The sequence below is a fragment of the Hippocampus comes genome, unplaced genomic scaffold, assembly GCF_001891065.2.
Source record: "Hippocampus comes isolate QL1 unplaced genomic scaffold, H_comes_QL1_v1.1 scaffold10, whole genome shotgun sequence".
Classification (NCBI taxonomy): Eukaryota; Metazoa; Chordata; class Actinopteri; order Syngnathiformes; family Syngnathidae; genus Hippocampus; species Hippocampus comes.
The window spans coordinates 170,299-188,583 of NW_017805001.1; the positions used below are offsets into that span (position 1 = coordinate 170,299).

The following is an 18,285-nucleotide window of genomic DNA, read 5'->3' on the forward strand; positions in this document are numbered from 1 at the left end:
TGTGGTGGCCGCCTCTCGGGCAAAAAAAAAAAAAAAAAAAAAGCGCGTACGAAAATAAGCATCTATTCTTGGTTCCTTTAGTAGTTTAATGCTCTCTTTGGTTCTGAAGATCAGTGACTGTATTCTAAAATTCTGTATCATATGGCTCTCTGGTGCAGTGTGACAGCACCAAACAATTTCGTGAATCAATAAAAATGCCATTAATCCTTTTCGGCCTCTTAAAAAACATTTTTGTCAGGTGTTTTGAATAAAGAAGAATATCAGTGTAAACAAAAACAAACTAAAACAAGAAAGGACTCTAAAGAATTAACTGGTTTTATAAAAACGTAATTCTTGCATGGCCTGTAGTATTTGTGTGTGGGATGTGGTTCGTGTGTTGGTGTGCCTTAGTGAGCGGCATAAATGACTTAATAAAAGAAGGAAAACAACAATATTGATATAATGGTGTACGATACAGATACATGGCGATGGCATTGATATTCTATTTGTCAACGATGGGGAATCCGCCATACATTAAATGCTAGCTGCTAGCATAGCTGGCATCAAGTATATTCTTCTTTAAAACACAAAAAAAAATCAAGAATGACATTGATATGACGGTATATCAATACAATCTGAATAAATTTCATGAGAAATATATTTTACATCACCGAGGGGCAAATTGCAAAATCAAATGTTAGCTGTTAGCAAAGCTGGTGTCACCTTTATTCTTCTTCAAGCCATAATCGATTAAGAACGGCAATATTCATATATATCATAGTGATACATCAATTGTCTATCAATAAAAGATGCCGTACGGCAATCTTGATTTTGTATTTGCCAACTCGGGGGGAAATTGTTACATTAAAAGCTAGGTGCTAGCATAGCTGTGTCAGATACACGTTGATATTGATATGGTCATCAACGATGGGAAAATCACTCCATCACATTCTAAGTGCTCTTCTTCAGACCACAAAAAACAAGAACATAGACACAAATGAAGACACTGATATCTAATTCTGATGTATGGATGCTGAATCGGTAACAGGTGAGACATATATGCCATATCGTGATACTGATACTGTCTTTACCAAATACAGGAATAATTTAATGATTATTTTATTTATAGTTAAATTCATTTGTACTAAAAGAGTGGCAATATCGATATGACGCTGTATCGTACTATAACAATACGAACATACGGATATTTGAGCATTCTCACGCTAAGTATGGATGGTTTTGCTCATCAACGTCAATTTCCGATCAAAAACGACACCGACGGCGCTAGCAGGAGCACCGGGAGGGGGAGGCGGCTTATTCTCCATCTATCTTTTGTGTGGAGCCTCCTCGCTGGCACACTATCCATCAATGAGCGCAACATTAACTCTTTGGATCAGAACCAACGTTACCAGATATCTCGCAATCGCTCTTCTCCGCCCCTCGCTCTGATCAACACACACACCAGCCCCATTAGTATGCTGCCGCCATGCGGGGCTTTATTTCCTGCTCTCATCCAAAATTTTCCTGCTCTCTGTTCAGAAAAAAAATCTACTCTTTGTCGTGCCCCCTTCCACACACTCAGTCGGTGTTAATAATTTAACTAGTGAGCTGGTGCAGAGCTGGCTCGCATCCAGGCCCGCCATCGCCACTCAACCTCTATTTATGACACTGTGTGTGTATGTATACGCGCATCCTATGTGCAGGAAAAATTAGCATCGGCAGCGGCGAGATGGAAATTGAAGTTCAAAGAGGGCGACACATGGTTTTCGTCTTCCTGGTCCAGATGGGTCAGGTTGCTGCGTCATTTCGCTTCATGTTCACTCACACAAGTGGGCTTGTGTGAGTGTGTGCTGATTGCCAAATTCCAAATTAAAATGGTATTAATAGCTCACGGCTACCAGGTTATTTCTGGCCCAATGTAGGTGCAATGTTGGTATTTTTCACACCTTTAAAACAAAACATAAAATACTCTGCATGCACAATAAGTTGAGTTCATGCTTTTTTTTTCCAAATAAAAAAGCATCGGGAAATAATAAAAAACAAATCACAGTATTGGAAATATCATTTAAATGAATAAAAAAATTGCAGGGGCAATATAAATAATAAAACAATCTCAAAAACACATTTTTTGCTCTATGGTTTTTACAAATTCTAGGGAAATAAAAAAAGAAATACTGGACATATCATTCATTTATCTTAAAAGTAAAATTATGGGAAAATAACAATGAAAACATGCTACTTTCAAATTTAATAGTAACGTTTTGAATATAAATGTATACAAATATATCCAGAAAGTATGTTTCTAGAAAAATGGGAGCAGACACCTCAAGTATTTTTTTTCTTCTAGGAAGATTATTTAAAAAATTTCTGAGCTATAAGTTTGACTTTTTATGATGATAACAACAGCGTATAACTAAGTAGATGCTTTTCTGGATTTTGTCAATGCATGGAAAAACAAGAAAACAATTTTTACTCATCCCAAATTTGAAAGTGTTACCTTAAGGGTGAAGTTTTTAACAACAACAACAAATGAAAAACACATTTTTAAAAATTTTCAGAAATGTGTTTGAATGTGTCATGGAAAAAAAAAATCAAATGATGGAATAATGTAACCACATAATATGAAAGTCCTCAAAGAAATGTTAATGGGTTTTAAAAAGAGAGAGAAGTGACATTTGGGAAGTGTGTGTGTGTGTGTGTGTGTGTGTGTGTGTGTGTGTGTGTGTGTGTGTGTGTGTGTGTGTGTGTGTGCGCGTTACCACGCCACCTCCCACACCTCTCACCCTCCCACAGTCCGGCCCACCAGAGACATCATCATCATCAGTCAGCACCGAGTGGCTCACGCCGCTCATGTTTTCATCATCCATCTTCATGGAAATCGTCCATCGTCCTCTTTTAAGCGACACAGCGCCCAGAATGAACTGCAAATCCTTTGGACTCCCAAAAGTAATTATAAACTGTCAAAGATGGAGTTTGCACTTTTCAAACTGCGTACATTGTAAGAATGCATGCATGAAAACAAGACATTCTTTGCCATGATGGAGTGTTATTATTATTGTGTTATTATTGTAGTTTTGTCTCGAGAGTTTTCCAATTCCTTCTTTTTAACTTTTGTCGCTAAATAATCCGGCCAAGGAAACCAAGGTTGCAGGGAGTCCCCGAAGACGAAGCGCGCCCACGGCAACCCCCCTTGGTCACGCCTTCTGTCTCTGATAGGCTATTCTTGTCATGGTGTGACAACTTTTAAAAATAAAATTCGAGACACAAGACTTCCAAAGATCATTTCAATAATATTCTTCTGTCAGATCAGACAATTTATATTTGAACAAAAATAGCAGCAATGCAGGCTGGAAGACGGACGGATTAAAAGCAGAACACGTAACCTGTCTATAGTAGACATATGCGAGGCCTGCCCAGCTCCGGATTGATCGCTCATCATCATAGCTTTTCACACGGCGAAAAACGCGTCCGCGTGCGTGCCCGCGTGCGTGCCCGCGTGCGTGCACGCAAACAACCTGCACTGTCATTTAGATTCCAAGATGGCGGCGGGTCAGCGCGCCAGACGGCGTTGGCGCGTGTGAGCGAGCGGCGATGGACTCGCACGTATGCGAGGATGTCAATGAGAGAGGGAGAGAGAACACACACACACACACACACACACACACACACACACACACACACACACACACACACACACACACACACACACACACAGACTCATATGCACATGCACACACGCATGGCGGTGTTGACAGGTGGCTGTGGTAAAGAGGTGGTCCCTGAGCTGGGGTCCGCCTGTCTCTGGCTGCGGCAAAGAGGAATAAAAAGCTCCCGGCAGCTGTCGCCCTAATTCCTCTAACACGCCGCTTGTGCTCTGATTAGAAAACAGATCTGGCCTCTAATTTACTCCTGACACCAACTAATGCGAAAATATCTCAATCGCCACGGAAGAGGCGGGCAGTGGCCACGGGTGTGGCGGCAGCTGTGGTCCGAGTGAGCCCAACAGGTCAAGTGAGACGCCTCGCGAGGGGGGTGCTGCCTGCCAACTTCCTGGAAACATCCACGCCTGATTTATTCGCTTCCTCATTCCCTGTCACCTTTGGCAAGGCATTTGATTTCGAGCCTGGAATGTTTAGAAACGCTCCCGTGGGATCCAAAAAGTCGATCCACAATTTTGGAACTAGCCAATTTCACACAATTCTGCAAAGACGGCTTTTTTTCGATGTTGCCGGTTTGGTGTGGAAAGGTACCGGACATATAGTGGGGTTTGACTGGCGAATTTCCCAGCTCAAAATTGCCACATTGGAGGCCAAACAGTAGAAGTCACACATTTTTACACATAACCTAGCTGCCACAACTTTTACACTTTTATTGGATTTCAATATAGACTCTAAGAGGGATGTAACCAAAAAAAAAAACGATTTGAAGTGAAAAATCGGTTTTGATTTAAAAAATGTGAGTGCATTGAATCAAACCAAATGCACGGTATTGCATCACACTCTATGTATCAAAATACCGACAAAACAAAACACACCGTGCAAGTTTCATACACACACACACATATATACACATATATATATATGGAAAAAAAAAGTCATCATAATGTAATTTCCTCAGGTACATGTCAAATACCGCAATAATATCACGGTGGCAAAATTCAATACCCGTATCTTAACTTTTACGGAGTCTAACTTTATTATGGCAACATTAAAATAAAGTAAGAGAATGTAAATAGAGCAACTACACTATACAGGAAACCACATCATACTTTATGTGTACATGAAAAAGTTGAACCAATAAAGAAATCCAAAGTGATATTCACTTCCCACAGAGGAAGAGGAGGTGTCAAGCTGTGTGTGTGTGTGTGTGTGTGTGTGTGTGTGTGTGTGTGTGTGTGTGTGTGTGTGTGTGTGTGTGTGTGTGTTGACGGGTCCGGCCCAGCAGGGGGCAGAGGTGTGATGCGAGGGAAGTGGGAGGTGACAGCTCGGTGTCACATGATGGCACACTGGGTGTCACCTCGCTCGGGACCGCCAAGACCCAGAGAGACAGACAGACAAGGAGGCGGGGAGGGAAGGGGAGAGCATGACGGCCATCTTGATGCTACACTAAATTGGGCAAAAGTATTTGGACAAGTGCCCTTTCCACCTACGGAAAGTGACCAACGAGGGCAAAATGGAGTTGGTTGTAGCTGTGGTGGCTTTGACATGATGTTGCGATGTGTCTATAGGCGTCCTTGTACACCATACGAATTCAAGCAGAATAGAAGGAAAAAAAAAAGGGCCGGGGGATCAATGTTCAGTCTCACGTGCATGTTTTTGGACTAGACTACCTGGAAAAAAAACCCACACGAGCATGGGGAGAACATACAGGCACAAAAGAGGAAGGCCGGAGATGAGATTTAAACTCAGAACCTCAGAAATGTGAGTCAGAGATGCTAACCCCTGGCCACCACCATAAACACTACTTTTAACCAAATAGTGTTGATAGTCAGAATTTCGGCTACATGATGTTTGTTTTTCTAATGTGTGTTTCTGCTTTCTCTTTCTTTCTCTTCTGTGACGACTACATATGTGTGTGTATGTGCGCGCATGTGTGTGAAGCGGTGTGTTTAAAATCCTCTCTTTTTTTATTTCCTCTTCTGTCTCTTCTATGGGTGTCAGGGGACTTGCTTGGCATCTCTCCCTGCTTTTAATTCTCACTCGGCAAACTGCTGCTGTCTGAAGGCAAGCTGGCATCACGTATACACACACACACACACACACACACACACCGCTTCACACACATGCGCGCACATACACACACATATGTAGTCGTCACAGCACGCAATGTTCACCAATGCACTGGCATGCATAAACCCTCCTTTCTCCTCATCATCTCCTCAAAAAGACACGCCACGAAAGAAGACAACCCACGCATTCGTCCCACGTCTGACTCCGGTGCGCCGTTTTTGTGACTGTGTGTGTGGAAGGTGTTTAAACACACGCAGCAATGAGAGGTTACAAGTGGAACTCAAAGAGACTAGCGCAAATACACACACGCACTCACGCACACACACGCGACTAGATGAAACGATGCTTGCAGCCTCCCTGGAAATGTGCAACACGCACACACAGACTGACAGAAGCTGACGCACAAATAGACACAGAGCGTCGCTGCGACTCAGAATACAAATCCAGCGTGATAGCAAACACAAACGCGCTCGGCGAGCCCTTCGAGCGTAAAATCAAGGAACTAAAAGGACGCTGTTGGTTCATTGCCGTCCCTTCGAGCTTGAGTGTTTCTCTCAGAATAAAGCACCTGTCATCAGAGGGAAGCTCTCACACACACAAACACGTACACATATACACTTCATCAGCCTGACTTCAAAAAGCGAGGGATAAATAAGTTAAGGACAAGACCGATGGGGATGAATAAATAACACGAGGGAACCAAACAGGAAGCAGGAAGCAGGAAGGCAGTCGACTAGTGTATCACACGCACACAAAAACACACACGCGAACACATGCCCACCCTTCCAATCTCATTTAGCTCTGTCTTGATATCCAGCAGCACCACAAATGAGATGGAGGAATGTGCATGTGCAGCGTTCCCTCACTAGACAGACCTGACTAAATGGAGCTCCTGCAGTCGCTTCGACATAGTTCCTGATGGCACCCACCAGGTGGCGGTATAACACAAACATATGGGTATGCAGGGAAACGCTTCAGTAAGATACAGTAATATTGGGTGTTCTTTACAGAGGATAAAGAATAAGTGCCTGTGAGTATTGTTATATTTTCTGTTTTCATGTATCGCTCCACCGTTTGTGCTAAACTTTTTTTGCTTGTATCTTGAAAAATCTCAAGACACCGTTGTATTTAAAAACAAAACCAAAAAAAAAAAAAAAAAACGTAATGTTCGGGTATCGACAGCACATCATGAAAATAATGAACGTGAATGGTTGTCTGTCTCGACAGTATATTTGCCCTGTGATTGACTTGCGACCAGTCCAAGGTGTAATCTGGCTTTCTCCAAAAGTCATCTGGATAAGCGGTGATAGATAGATATCATATCACCATATCGATTTGTTGTGTGTGTGTGTGTGTGTGTGTGTGTAACTATAAGATGAGCAACATTTTATTTTTTTAAGAGGGGGACACAGGGCGTGAGTATGAACACACATATGCAAATGAAGCGGGGTTATTATTGTGTTGCTCATCAAGCAGGGCGCAACGCGGACATTAATAGACTGATGAATATGCATGCAGAATTTGTTAATTAAGCTAATTATTCCGCCGCAAAATGCATTCGTCTTCCAAGGACATCTTCCCCAGAATTCCAACCTGCTCCGCTCATTAGTCATGCGATAGTTTACACCGGGCGGCGGGACAAGAGGTGGCGCAGGGAGGGGCCACGCAGTCGGGGGGCGTGAGGGTGGGAGGGAGTTTTTGACGCAGACACAATATAAGGTCATCGTGGCTTTGAAGGAACGTGGCGAGAACCCCTGAAAGGCGTATAATGGAGTTTTAATGGCAGCCTGGCCATTCATCAGCCTCTCAAAAAAAGTGAGAGGTCAATGAGGAAGACAAAAAAAAAACCCCCAAAAAAACAGGGCTCTATTCGCTTACAGTCGGACGTGCCAGACACTCGCACCCGCTAATTCCCCCCTCTTCGCTGCTTTTCCTCTAATTGCTTATTAAAACCCTCTTAAATGAACTTTTTGTGCCAACTTTCCAACACATTAATTAATTGTTGTAGCCAATTAAGTGTCGCTGCGCAAATGAGCTTCAGCACAAATGGTCCTGCAGGGCCCCCGTCAAAACCCCACACACCCCCACCCCAACACACACACACACACACACACACACACACACACACACACACACACACACACACACACACAAAGCTACTCACGCGGGCTCACCAGCACCACCAACTTGGCTGACTGCTTTCCCATCAGCCCCTCTGCCTTAAAGCAACGTCTGCACGGGAAGTCGAAGAGCAAGGCGATGAAGCCTGGTGGAAATGCTGCGTCATGCCGAGGCTGACTCTGGAAATGTCGGAAGGAGATTAAAAACAAATCAGCGGCCATTTACCACTTAAAGGACAGAGTCATGATGCGATGCATTGTGAGATCGCTAGGTCGAGTGCATACTATATTTGGTAAAATGGTAGAGTTAACTCACAAGATATCACGACAGCAGCAATATCAGAATAGAGACACGATACGGCCATTGTGTTACATATTTTGTCAACGATACCGATAATGGCACAAGACAGCAATTGTGCAATGGCTGAAGAAATCTTTTTTTTTTTTTTTTTTGAAAAACAACATTATGTATATACACAGTATATGTCATAGTGGCAAAAATTCATATAGCTAAATAAGTTCGCCAAAATAGTACCAACAGCTTTCAGCGTGCAACTTCCTGGATGGTAAATCTGCCTTAACATCTCAGCCAGACTTGGATTTATTCCAAAAAGCGGGAAGCCGTTATCCCGGATTACCTGACCTGCCGCCTGTGACATCAGCACACATCTGCACCTCCTAAAAACTCCCAGTGTGGCCTCGCTGCTGTGGAGCGATGGCGAAATAATAATGAGCATATGTGTGTGTGCGTGTGTGTGTGTGTGTGTGTCGTGGCAGACGCTTCTCTCAAGCAAAACTATAAAGTGCGGAGCGGAAGTGAGACACAGTTAGGGTGTCGATAAAACACACTGTGTGTTCTCGCAGTAAAGAATATTTCACTGCTGGGAATCATGGCAGACATTTTTAAGGCGGGGGTAGATGACATCTATAAAGTGTCTTCGTTTGAACATAATTATCGATACAGAGACAGACAGGCACAGTGGATGGATGAAGTGGTCGGCAGACAAGATGGGCAAATGGACAGACGGATAAAGGAAGGGATGGATGATGGAGAGACAGATAGATGGATAGACTGCCCGTTGGACGGATGAATTTACAGACAGAATTATGAAAAGATGCATCATGGCAAGGCAGACGGACAAAAAGACTGATAGAGGGGTGGAGGAATGGACGGACAGCTAGGATTACTGACAGACGGATGGCCAGGCGGACAGATGATGGACAAGCTGACTGACAGATATGGAGGAGACAGAAGGATACACAAATGGAAAAATGGATGGATAGATAGATAGATAAATAGACTTTGACCTTGATCAAACTTAAATGTCACGGTGGTGCACCAGTCAGCCATCTTTGTTTTTTTTACCCCCATGTTATAGATCACCTTTGCTCTTCCATCATCCTGAGTGAGTTTGCCGGCAAATGAAATTGCGCTCGCTGTCCAACCCCGCATTGTTTGCCGTGGAAACATGAAGAACGACTACGGAGATTGCCGCTAAATGCCATCCATAGCTTTGGCCATTAGCCTTTGTTCGCCGTCAGCTTTTAACGAATCGCGCCAATCGTTTAAGTGGCGAACACATTTGGGCTAGCGAGGGAGTTGATCCCATTGAAAGCAAGACACCTGACAGACCGCAGCTATTGTTTGTCAAGCCCGTCGACAATCGCTCAAAATGGAGGCCACGTTCCATTACCATGTCGCCTGTGTGCGGAATGGAGACAGCATACTCCAGCCTGGCAAGTGTGGCACATTTATGGGCATCCCCCCCCTCGCCCCCCCCATAAGGTGCCCTTCTGATTGATGGCGCACGCCTCCTTCTCCTCGCCCTGCTGATTTATTCGCCCGGTCTCTGTGACTTGGCAGCGGCGGTGCCCACTCCTCCCTACAGACGCATTCACTATTATTTCCAGTCCCGGCGGGTGAAGGCATCAGACAGAAACATACACAATAGTCATGCACGCGTGCACAGCTGCACACACACTGTCTGGTGTCACAGGCGCATACAGTGAGCTGGTGCTGGAGGGCAGGTGAGCTGCTCAATGAATGCATCTTTCACCCGGAGGCCTCAGCTGCACGCTTTGGGCCAAGAGGGCTAAGCGTCTCTGTTAGCCTGCCAAGTGAGGAGCTGGTTCATACGTGAGGCCAATCCACACACACCCATGCACGCACACGCGGCCAGAGTGCATGCAGCTGGCAGGCTTGCCAATCAGCAGTTTATGATGCTTGTCTGCCTGTCAGGAGCGCCATAAAGAGATCAAACCATGGTTGGTATTCAGAAACAATGCTGTTTTTATAAAGTCATTGATGTCACTTTAACAACATTTTATGAATTCTGAAAGGTTTAAAAAAATCGCTGTATAATATCAATAGCCCTGTCAGGGGTATTTGCTGAGCGTTTCGTTGAAGGAAAGACTCAAACAACAAAACGGTAAGCTAATTGGACAAATGTTTTGTCAATCTTTATCGACTGTAGCCAATCACATCAAGACAAGACAAGTCAGCGGGCCGTACCTGAAGCAGCTAATAGCTAAGGGGCCATCGTCTTTGTTTCTCGACGTCAAAGAAAAGCAAAACATGACTGAGAACAAAAAGAAGAAATGAAATATCTTAAATGTCTTTAAAATGAGATATACTACCCTTATCAATTAAAAAAAGAACTATTCTGAAAACGCAGACTATCAATCTGGAGCCCGGGATCTTGTGTCTGAAGTACGCCCCGAGTTTCCGGCTTTACTTCCTGATGGACGCTGATTAGTCCACACACTCGTGTGGCCACCATCAAGTACATGTTAATTTTCTTAATTTATTAATGATTTTTTTTTTATTGATAGGATACACAGTACTGCAGTGCAGAGTAATTGACTACTTTCACATATTTTAAAAATTCATCTTAAAAAAAAAAAGGATTGTGATTCTGGAAGTTTGTTGGTTTGGGTTACAACAACTTGCGGAGACAAAGTGCAGAATATACAAACTTAAATCAAAAGGTTTTAAAGAATATATATTTGTGTTACAAACACTAGACACCATCTGTTCGCATGACTTCCTTTAATAAACTCAAACAAAACATATATTACAAAATATTTGCTTTCCCCTTAGACACATGTGCTCATTTGAAGAGAACCGTGGACCATTATTAGAATAATTTTCTTCAAACGTATTATTTTCTTTATTTAGAAAATAACTGCACAAAAAAAAAAAAGAAAAAACATTTTTGCACACTCACACACAGGGAGGCAAAGAGTGGCTTCTTGATGTCCTCCAGGAAAAGCACTTAAAGTCTGTTTTATCACTAAACTTCATACTTCACCAAGCAGGAATGCTTGTTGCTGATCGACTTATTTTGTGTTTTAAAGAGCAGAGGATGAGCGCTATGTGCAATCTTAATAAGGCTTCTCACAAAACCGATTTTACTTTTTTTTTTAATTGATGGAAAGTACATAGCAGCATCAGAAAAAAACCAAACAAAAAAAAAAAGCATCCAGCCTTGCAGTTAGCACCATTCAGCTTTCAGGCGGAAGATGAGGGAGCTAAGCGAAGCGGTCTTTGCCGAAGGACTTTGCCCCATTTCCAGTGGCAGACAAATGCAAAACCTGCGTAACAATCACTTTTTAAAATAAATCGAGGAACTGAGCAGAACCAAAACACTTCCATCATATGATATCAGCAGTCCCTTTCCCCCAAGATGATTTTAACATTCACTTCATGTGTGTTCTCTCTCAGTTATGGAACTGGGGGGTTGGGGGGGGGGTAGTGCTCCGGGGCCTGGGTGAGCTGAAGTAGGGGATCAGTTGGTAGTTCCATGGGAAAACCGGAGGTCCTGATCCTTGAGGAACTGTGCTGCGTTAGAAGAATCACTAAGAGTGGTCGGGGCCTCCGCTGCGGGCGGCGGAGCCTTGGCTGAGCCCTCCGTGTTGGGTGACATACCCTCTGCGTCCGAAGAGGCCCCCACGTCCGAGATGAGTTGGAGGAGAGCCGCTGCCATTTCTGATGTGCTGATGTCCTGGCTCAGGCAGGGGGAGCTGGGAGCAGGGGGCAGTCCGGGTGGAGAGGGTGGACGCTGGTCGCCACGTGGGAGCGCAGGGCAGGTGCTTAACGGGTTCCTTTTGGACACATCTGAAAAGGACAACAAACGTTAGCCAACACTCATTTTTTCCCCCCCTAGAAAGGATACGAGGGCACATGCTGTAGTTCCTACCTTGACCACAAGAGGGAGCCATTCAAATGGATTACAACATGCATTACAACTTGTTAGTTTGAAAAGTCTTTCTATAATCATGTTAGTGTAAAAGAAAAGTGTTTTTAAAGTGAGCACCTATGTGAAAATATTTGCGTGAATTTGTCATTAAAAAAACTTTTAAAGCAGCAAGAGTGGGGAATGGGTGAGAAACAGGGATTGGACATGGACATGGTGACCACAATTGTGAGAAAGTTGCAGCACCCTCAAAACCAAATAAAAGGGTTACTGCTGTCTGTATTAAAAGTAATCGGCCGCTCATTCATGGCTAACCACATTCATTCTTGTTGAAGGAAAAAAAAAAAAAAAGTAAAAATGGTGTGTGGGTAAAAGTAAAAAGAAGCACATGCATGTAAGGTCTAAAGATTGAAAACATTTATTTCCACTTGATAACTTATGAGCGTGTAAAAAGGCGGACATGACAGTCTGAAGATTCCTGCTGCTGAAAGGTGTTGGGCGGGGGAAAATGTGATACAGAACCAATGAGTGTGAAGAAACAAGGAAAAGTGGGAAAAGGTGAGAGGGACGGGGATGGAAAAAAAAATGCGGACTTTTTTTTTTTTTACTTTCTACAAATGAATGACACTTGACTTTGTGGTGCGTTTATTGTGTACACCAGCCAGCTATATCCAAGTGCAGCAAACCGTCACCCCGGTAACATGAGGACACTTTTTGTTATATACATATGGGATTAAAAATTTTGAAATTTCAGGGAGTAAAAAAAGGGAACGAAATCATTTGCCCAATTAAAAATAATTATGCCAATAATTTCATCAGAACACACAGTACAGTAATCCCCCGCAGTATCGTGGGTCAACCTTCACAAAGTTATCAGGCAGGGGGTTCTTTTTTCTTTTTTTGAATGTAAGCTATCTCGATTCACTGAAAAACTTTGGAGCGGGTTTTTACACTTGACCACGAAGGGCTGCCTGTCGTAAACTGAGCGACACAATTGAACAATCGCGAACCAATTACTATGCGCAGCTAAATGAAAAAACAGCAAACCCTGGTGCTCTTTTTGGAGAAAAAGTTATTGTATCTCCAGTGATACTGAACTGCATATTTTGCGCAGGCACCCGCAGCGGCTCCTCTTGTTGTGAGAGGGAAGAAATTTCATCTGTGCTGTATGTTGCACATACAGCATATTTGACAATAAAGTTGTACTTGATACGTAATTGAACAACAAACGCGAGAAAACGGGCTTGACTACACACCCACACAGTGTAATGACTAAACAAGTTATCGATTATCAAATTAATGGTTAATTATTTCTGATAATCAAAGCGTTTGGATACTTTTATACCTTTTTATAATTTAAAATGTGTCCAAGTGCTCTGAATTTCAGCTTCACAACAGTAAATACTACGCAATTCCTAGTCGTTTGACTGATTATCGATTGATTATCTTTGTGTTGTTAAAAAAAAATAGAACATTCTCTCTCTCTCTCATAGTATTTACAGGTTCCTGAAAAGTGAAAGGTTTGAAGATAGGAGGTTTGACTGTATACGCACTGTAGTGGTAAGGCCCCCTGTGGCGGCTGACTGGATGTTGTTTGCTGCCTGGGAATGTAATTTTTGACGTTAAAGAACATGGTCTTTTCTTTTGGCCATTACGTTCGTGATGCGGCAATGCCGTTCAAAGCGGGGCTCAGTCCCTATCCCCCACAAATAGCGGGGGATTACTGTGTGATAATTCTGTTGATAGAAATCGAAAGTAACAATACTTTTCCTTGTCCTACTTAAGTTCCCAGTGACGACATCTGCCCGTGTCACCTCCTACAGACTAAAGCCAGACTTGCCCTTGCGCTCAGTAGTGGAAGCAGACGTAGCGCGCGTTAGAGCCTCCCCCGACTGGACGCCGTTGCTGCTCTCGTCGGCCTGTTCCTCGCCTTGCGGCTTCATGATGTGGCCCAGGATGAGCGCCAGCAGGTTAGCCTGCTCCTCTGGGAGTTGCGCCGCATCTCCGGAGGCCGGGGACAACTCGGGCGGCTCTGAGGCCGACGCGCCACCCTGGTGATGGTCGGAGGCCTCGCTGAGCGCCGACAACGACTGGCTGAGCGTCTCTGCGTTGGACAGGTTAAGGAGTTGGGAGACCTGCTGAAGGGAGAGGTCCGTCTGGCCTTGGAGGAGGTTGAGCAGCAGGGTCATCTCTGTCTGGTTCAGTTGCTCGGCGGCAGCTCCCAATGCTGGACCCACATTAGGAGATGCACAATCAACACAAGGTCTGGCTTATTTCTCATCCAAAAGTGGAAGGAAAAAAAAAGCAGTTTCCATCAACACAAAATTTTCTACACGCTGAACAATATTTTACAATGTAAACTATGTTTATTGAACATAATTTCCTATGGGAAATATTTACCTGACAAATCGTTGTCCTGAGCCGCAGCCGAGGGTGGCTTCCCCTGCGCAGGAGGAGGAGGAGGAGGAGGCGGCGGCGGGGGTGCCGGCGCTCCAGCCGGACTGGTTTGTGGACGACTGTTATCTCCGCTCGAGGTGCCTGAAATGTCCTTCCGGGGTGCTTTGGGGACGTCCTCGGGCAGCCCGCTCTGACGCGCACGCCGCCGTTTCTTGCTCCATAGCTCGTGGCAGTCTTGATGATGAGGAAGACTAAAGAGATGGCATGGGGGAAAAAAGCCCACCATTACAGATGCGAAGCACTCGACTGAAAGATAAGAGTCTAAGTCTACTGACTCTGGTGGCGGCATGTTGTTGGGGTCCACATCACACAGGAAGTCGCTGTTGAGTGCCCCTTCTGAAGTGCACCGGCGTGAAGGGTCCAGGGTCAGCATTTGGTCCAGCAGGTCAAGGGCAGAGGTGGGCAAGCTGTAAAAGACAGGGACGTGTCTTCCAGCCGTGCGATACATGACGAATGGTGTTCGGCGCAACTTTAGACAAGGACGTACAAAGCAAATTCCTCTCGCAGTCGCCGTCTGTACTGCTTCTTGGGCTTCATGGTGTTGAAGAGGGGCAGCTTGATAACATCAGGCCAGGCTGCAGGACAGGGGGAGCCACACAGCCGACTGAAAGGCGCATGCGGGCGCACACACAGACACACACACAAAGACAATAGTTACCAAACAAACAGAAGTTCTCGAAAAATTCAAACTTGGTGGATTCCATTTAAGGCCTAAAACTGATTAGAGATCGCAACCTCCAATATTATTGCAAGCTACTTGCCCGTTTCTCTGCACTAGAGGAAGCCTCAATATGACCTACCTGATGAGTTCCAGCTGCAGTAGCTCCTGATTGGCTTGAAAGATGGGCTTCTTGGTGAACAGCTCTCCTAGAATGCACCTGAGCCCCAACAGGCAGAGTTAAAAATCGTCAAAATGGAATATAGACTACGCAAAAAGATAAGACCTGCCATGGAAATGTTTTTTTGTAGACTTTACACTCACCCACAACTCCACACATCGATGGCCGGAGAATACCTCTCCTCGCCCAGCAGCAGCTCAGGTGGGCGATACCACAGTGTGATGACTTTGTTCGTGTAAGGCCGACTGGAAATACATAAAGTGTCAAAAAGAGTAACAGTGGCATCTAGTGGCGAGTCGATGGTACTGAAAAGGGAAGTCGACATGGTCATGAGGAAGCTTGATAATTTTTGATTACCTCTCTTCTGAATTATAAAGGCGAGCCAAACCAAAGTCAGCCAGTTTAATCTGCCCTCTGGAAGAAACACAAGAGCACATCTCATATTGGGAATAGGCGACAAAATATTTCCGCACTGCAGCAGCTTCTTGTGTGAGTTGTACCTGTTGTTGAGCAATATGTTGGAGCACTTGATGTCGCGGTGCAAGAAATTGTTCTTGTGGCAGTAGTCCAGACCCTCCATCAGCTGGCGCATGAAGCTGCGGATGTGCTCATGGGAGAATTGGACCATGCCCGACTCGAGCAGACCCATGAGGTCGTGGTCCATGTACTCAAAGACCAGGTAAAACGCTCCTAATTTTGTACAAATTGAAAAAAATAAACAAAAATTTTAAGCAAATCTCAACTGTGATCTTTTCTATGTGAAATTTGCATGTTCTCCCTATGCTTACTGAAGACTACAGGAGGAGGTAGCTTCAATATAAATAGAATATAAATACCTGTATACTCCTTGCTGTGGAAGTTCCAAAATTAAGACATTTGCATAGTTAACATCGAGAAGAAAACATTCTAACTTTGGAGAGCCGACCGATAGTCAAAGAGTCCAGATTACAGCTCGTCACAAAAAGTTGTTGATGGTTCACGATCATCTCCATTTAACTGATTTTTAAAAATCGAATTTATGCTAACATGTTGCATATCTGACCTGTTTCATTTGAGCCAATGCACTTTAAATCCACCCGACTGAAAGTCCACTGTTCACTCCAGTTCACAGACTCAATCATTGATTGTGACCTCTGGATACCGAAACACTCAGCAAACTGGTCTTATTTTTGGCAGCAACCTCTAAATATTTCAGCCAAAAACTTCAAAAAGGCAAGTGACACAGCGGTTTTTAGCCACTTACCTTTGTCCTTTTTAAAGTCAAGAGCATCCTGCTTGTCGGTGACGATCTCCTTCATATTGACGACACTGCAGTGTTTGAGCTGCCGCAAGATCTTGATCTCCCGGATGGCCGTGATGGGAAAGCCCTCCTTCTCGTTATCCAGGCGGACTTTCTTCAGGGCCACCAGCTCGCCTGGCGACAAGCATGTGTGCCAATTACGGCTCTGTGCATATCATGGATGACGACGACCGTCTTACCCGTGTCTTTGTCCTTGGCCTTGTACACCTGGCCGTAGGTGCCCTCTCCGATGATGCCGATGATGTCAAACTTATCGACGCATCGCTTGCCCCAGTCACTCTTGGTGTGTTTGCGCTCGCCGTAGCGAGGGCAACAAATCCTGCGGGCATTTACAAAAACAAAAAGTGGTTTGAGAGAATTCTGGCGTCTCAACCTAATATGCAACAAAATTCACAGTGTTAATATAATCAAGCAGAAATTGACCACAATTTGGCACAAAAATCGCACTTTTTTGATAAAACAATGTGAAACCGAAAAGAGTTGGCAACGATATCTCATGAAAGAAACTCACTTTGGTCTCTTTTTAAGGGCGGGCAGGGTGAGCGACAATCCCTGATGGGAGGCCAAATGGAGGGGTGAAGAGTCACCGCCAGGCAGGGTGGGCGGCAGCGGGAGGTCAATGATTGACGGCCGGCTGCGGGTTTCCTTCTCCTTTCTGGATCCTCGCTGAGGATAAGTGGACTTCTTTGGGCTGAACAAGAGAAAAAAATCGTTTTGTCCAAGCACAAAAGGAACTTGCAGCCATATTCATAACAACAACCAATGAAACAGTACAACACAATAATATTTATTACTGCTGTCAGGCCTTATAGTCGACGCCAATTTTCTCCTCAACATTTTTAGCCAAAAGACGACCGCTTAGATGACCTCGGGTAGCAATATTTATTCACACCAACCTAACCTATAGAATTCAACAAAATGAACTAGAAACTGGCTCTTGTCTACCAGACTACAATGAAATTTTTAAAATGTGAAACACAATTTTAAAGGATGATCCATCATTATGGATAATTAAGGCTCAATCATTTTTTTTAATAATTAGCTAAGAAGCTAATTGATAAGAAATTGGAGGCCTGTGTAGTCCTCACCTGTGTTGAGAGTTTCCCAGCAACAAAGGGGGCAAAGGCAGGGGCGGCAAAGTGGAAGTCTTGTGGAGCGGTGTCTGTCGGGCGGGACTCCGCGCGGGGACGGGAGCGGGCGATTTGGCTGGGGCAGAGGGCGCCGGAGGCAGAACTTTAGCGTCGACCTGCTGGGGCTTGGGTGGTGGTGGAGGCGGTGGAGTTGAGGAGGTTAAACCGGGAGCCTCGGTGGGTGATGGTTCAGGGGGAGCAGCTGGAGAGAAGGTGGTGGAAGCCGAAGGTAAAGGGTCAGCCGCTGGTTCTTCCAACATTGGTGCTTCCTGTGGTGACTGCACCGAAGGCAGTGACTGAGATTCCTTTTCTCCGGAGTCTTTTTCCTGTTGCGGCTCCTCCGCTTTAGGTCGTGAGGAAGAGGAAGAAGAAGAGGCTGAGGGGGCTATGGGTTTCTGTGTGGCGGGGGATGCGGCGCCGCTACCGCAGGCACGAGCCGCCGCCGCCTCAGCAGCCTGGCGCTCCTTCTTCCTGCGGCTGAGCTCGGCGCCCAGGCTGGAGTTGAGCGGCAGGCGAGTGGCAGGGGGGGGGCGGC

The 18,285-nt window shown here is 44.8% G+C and overlaps 1 protein-coding gene and 1 long non-coding RNA gene across 3 annotated transcripts in view; both read right to left on the minus strand.

Annotated features, from left to right (window-relative positions):
* The window catches only part of LOC109532345 (uncharacterized), a 27,094-nt gene extending 16,497 nt beyond the window's left edge, over positions 1-10,597 (minus strand). Inside the window, exons 1-3 of one of the 2 annotated variants that reach the window (XR_002171361.1) lie at positions 10,506-10,583; positions 10,341-10,407; positions 7,873-8,008 (exon numbers count right to left, since the gene is read on the minus strand). This is a non-coding gene — a long non-coding RNA (uncharacterized LOC109532345). Of the gene's footprint in view, positions 1-7,872; positions 8,009-10,340 lie in introns of both variants that reach the window. The other variant, XR_002171360.1, reaches the window with a different exon arrangement.
* A 263-nt stretch (positions 10,598-10,860) lies between these two features.
* cdk12 (cyclin dependent kinase 12) overlaps positions 10,861-18,285 on the minus strand; it is an 11,267-nt gene continuing 3,842 nt past the window's right edge. The window contains exons 4-16 of the mRNA XM_019897182.1: positions 17,709-18,277; positions 17,132-17,311; positions 16,800-16,939; positions 16,564-16,734; positions 15,821-16,010; positions 15,678-15,734; positions 15,464-15,565; positions 15,282-15,359; positions 14,969-15,085; positions 14,757-14,888; positions 14,425-14,672; positions 13,865-14,251; positions 10,861-11,945 (exon numbers count right to left, since the gene is read on the minus strand). Of these exons, the coding sequence (XP_019752741.1) occupies positions 11,617-11,945; positions 13,865-14,251; positions 14,425-14,672; positions 14,757-14,888; positions 14,969-15,085; positions 15,282-15,359; positions 15,464-15,565; positions 15,678-15,734; positions 15,821-16,010; positions 16,564-16,734; positions 16,800-16,939; positions 17,132-17,311; positions 17,709-18,277 (2,700 nt within the window). The 3' untranslated portion in view covers positions 10,861-11,616. The remainder of the gene's footprint in view (positions 11,946-13,864; positions 14,252-14,424; positions 14,673-14,756; positions 14,889-14,968; positions 15,086-15,281; positions 15,360-15,463; positions 15,566-15,677; positions 15,735-15,820; positions 16,011-16,563; positions 16,735-16,799; positions 16,940-17,131; positions 17,312-17,708; positions 18,278-18,285) is intronic.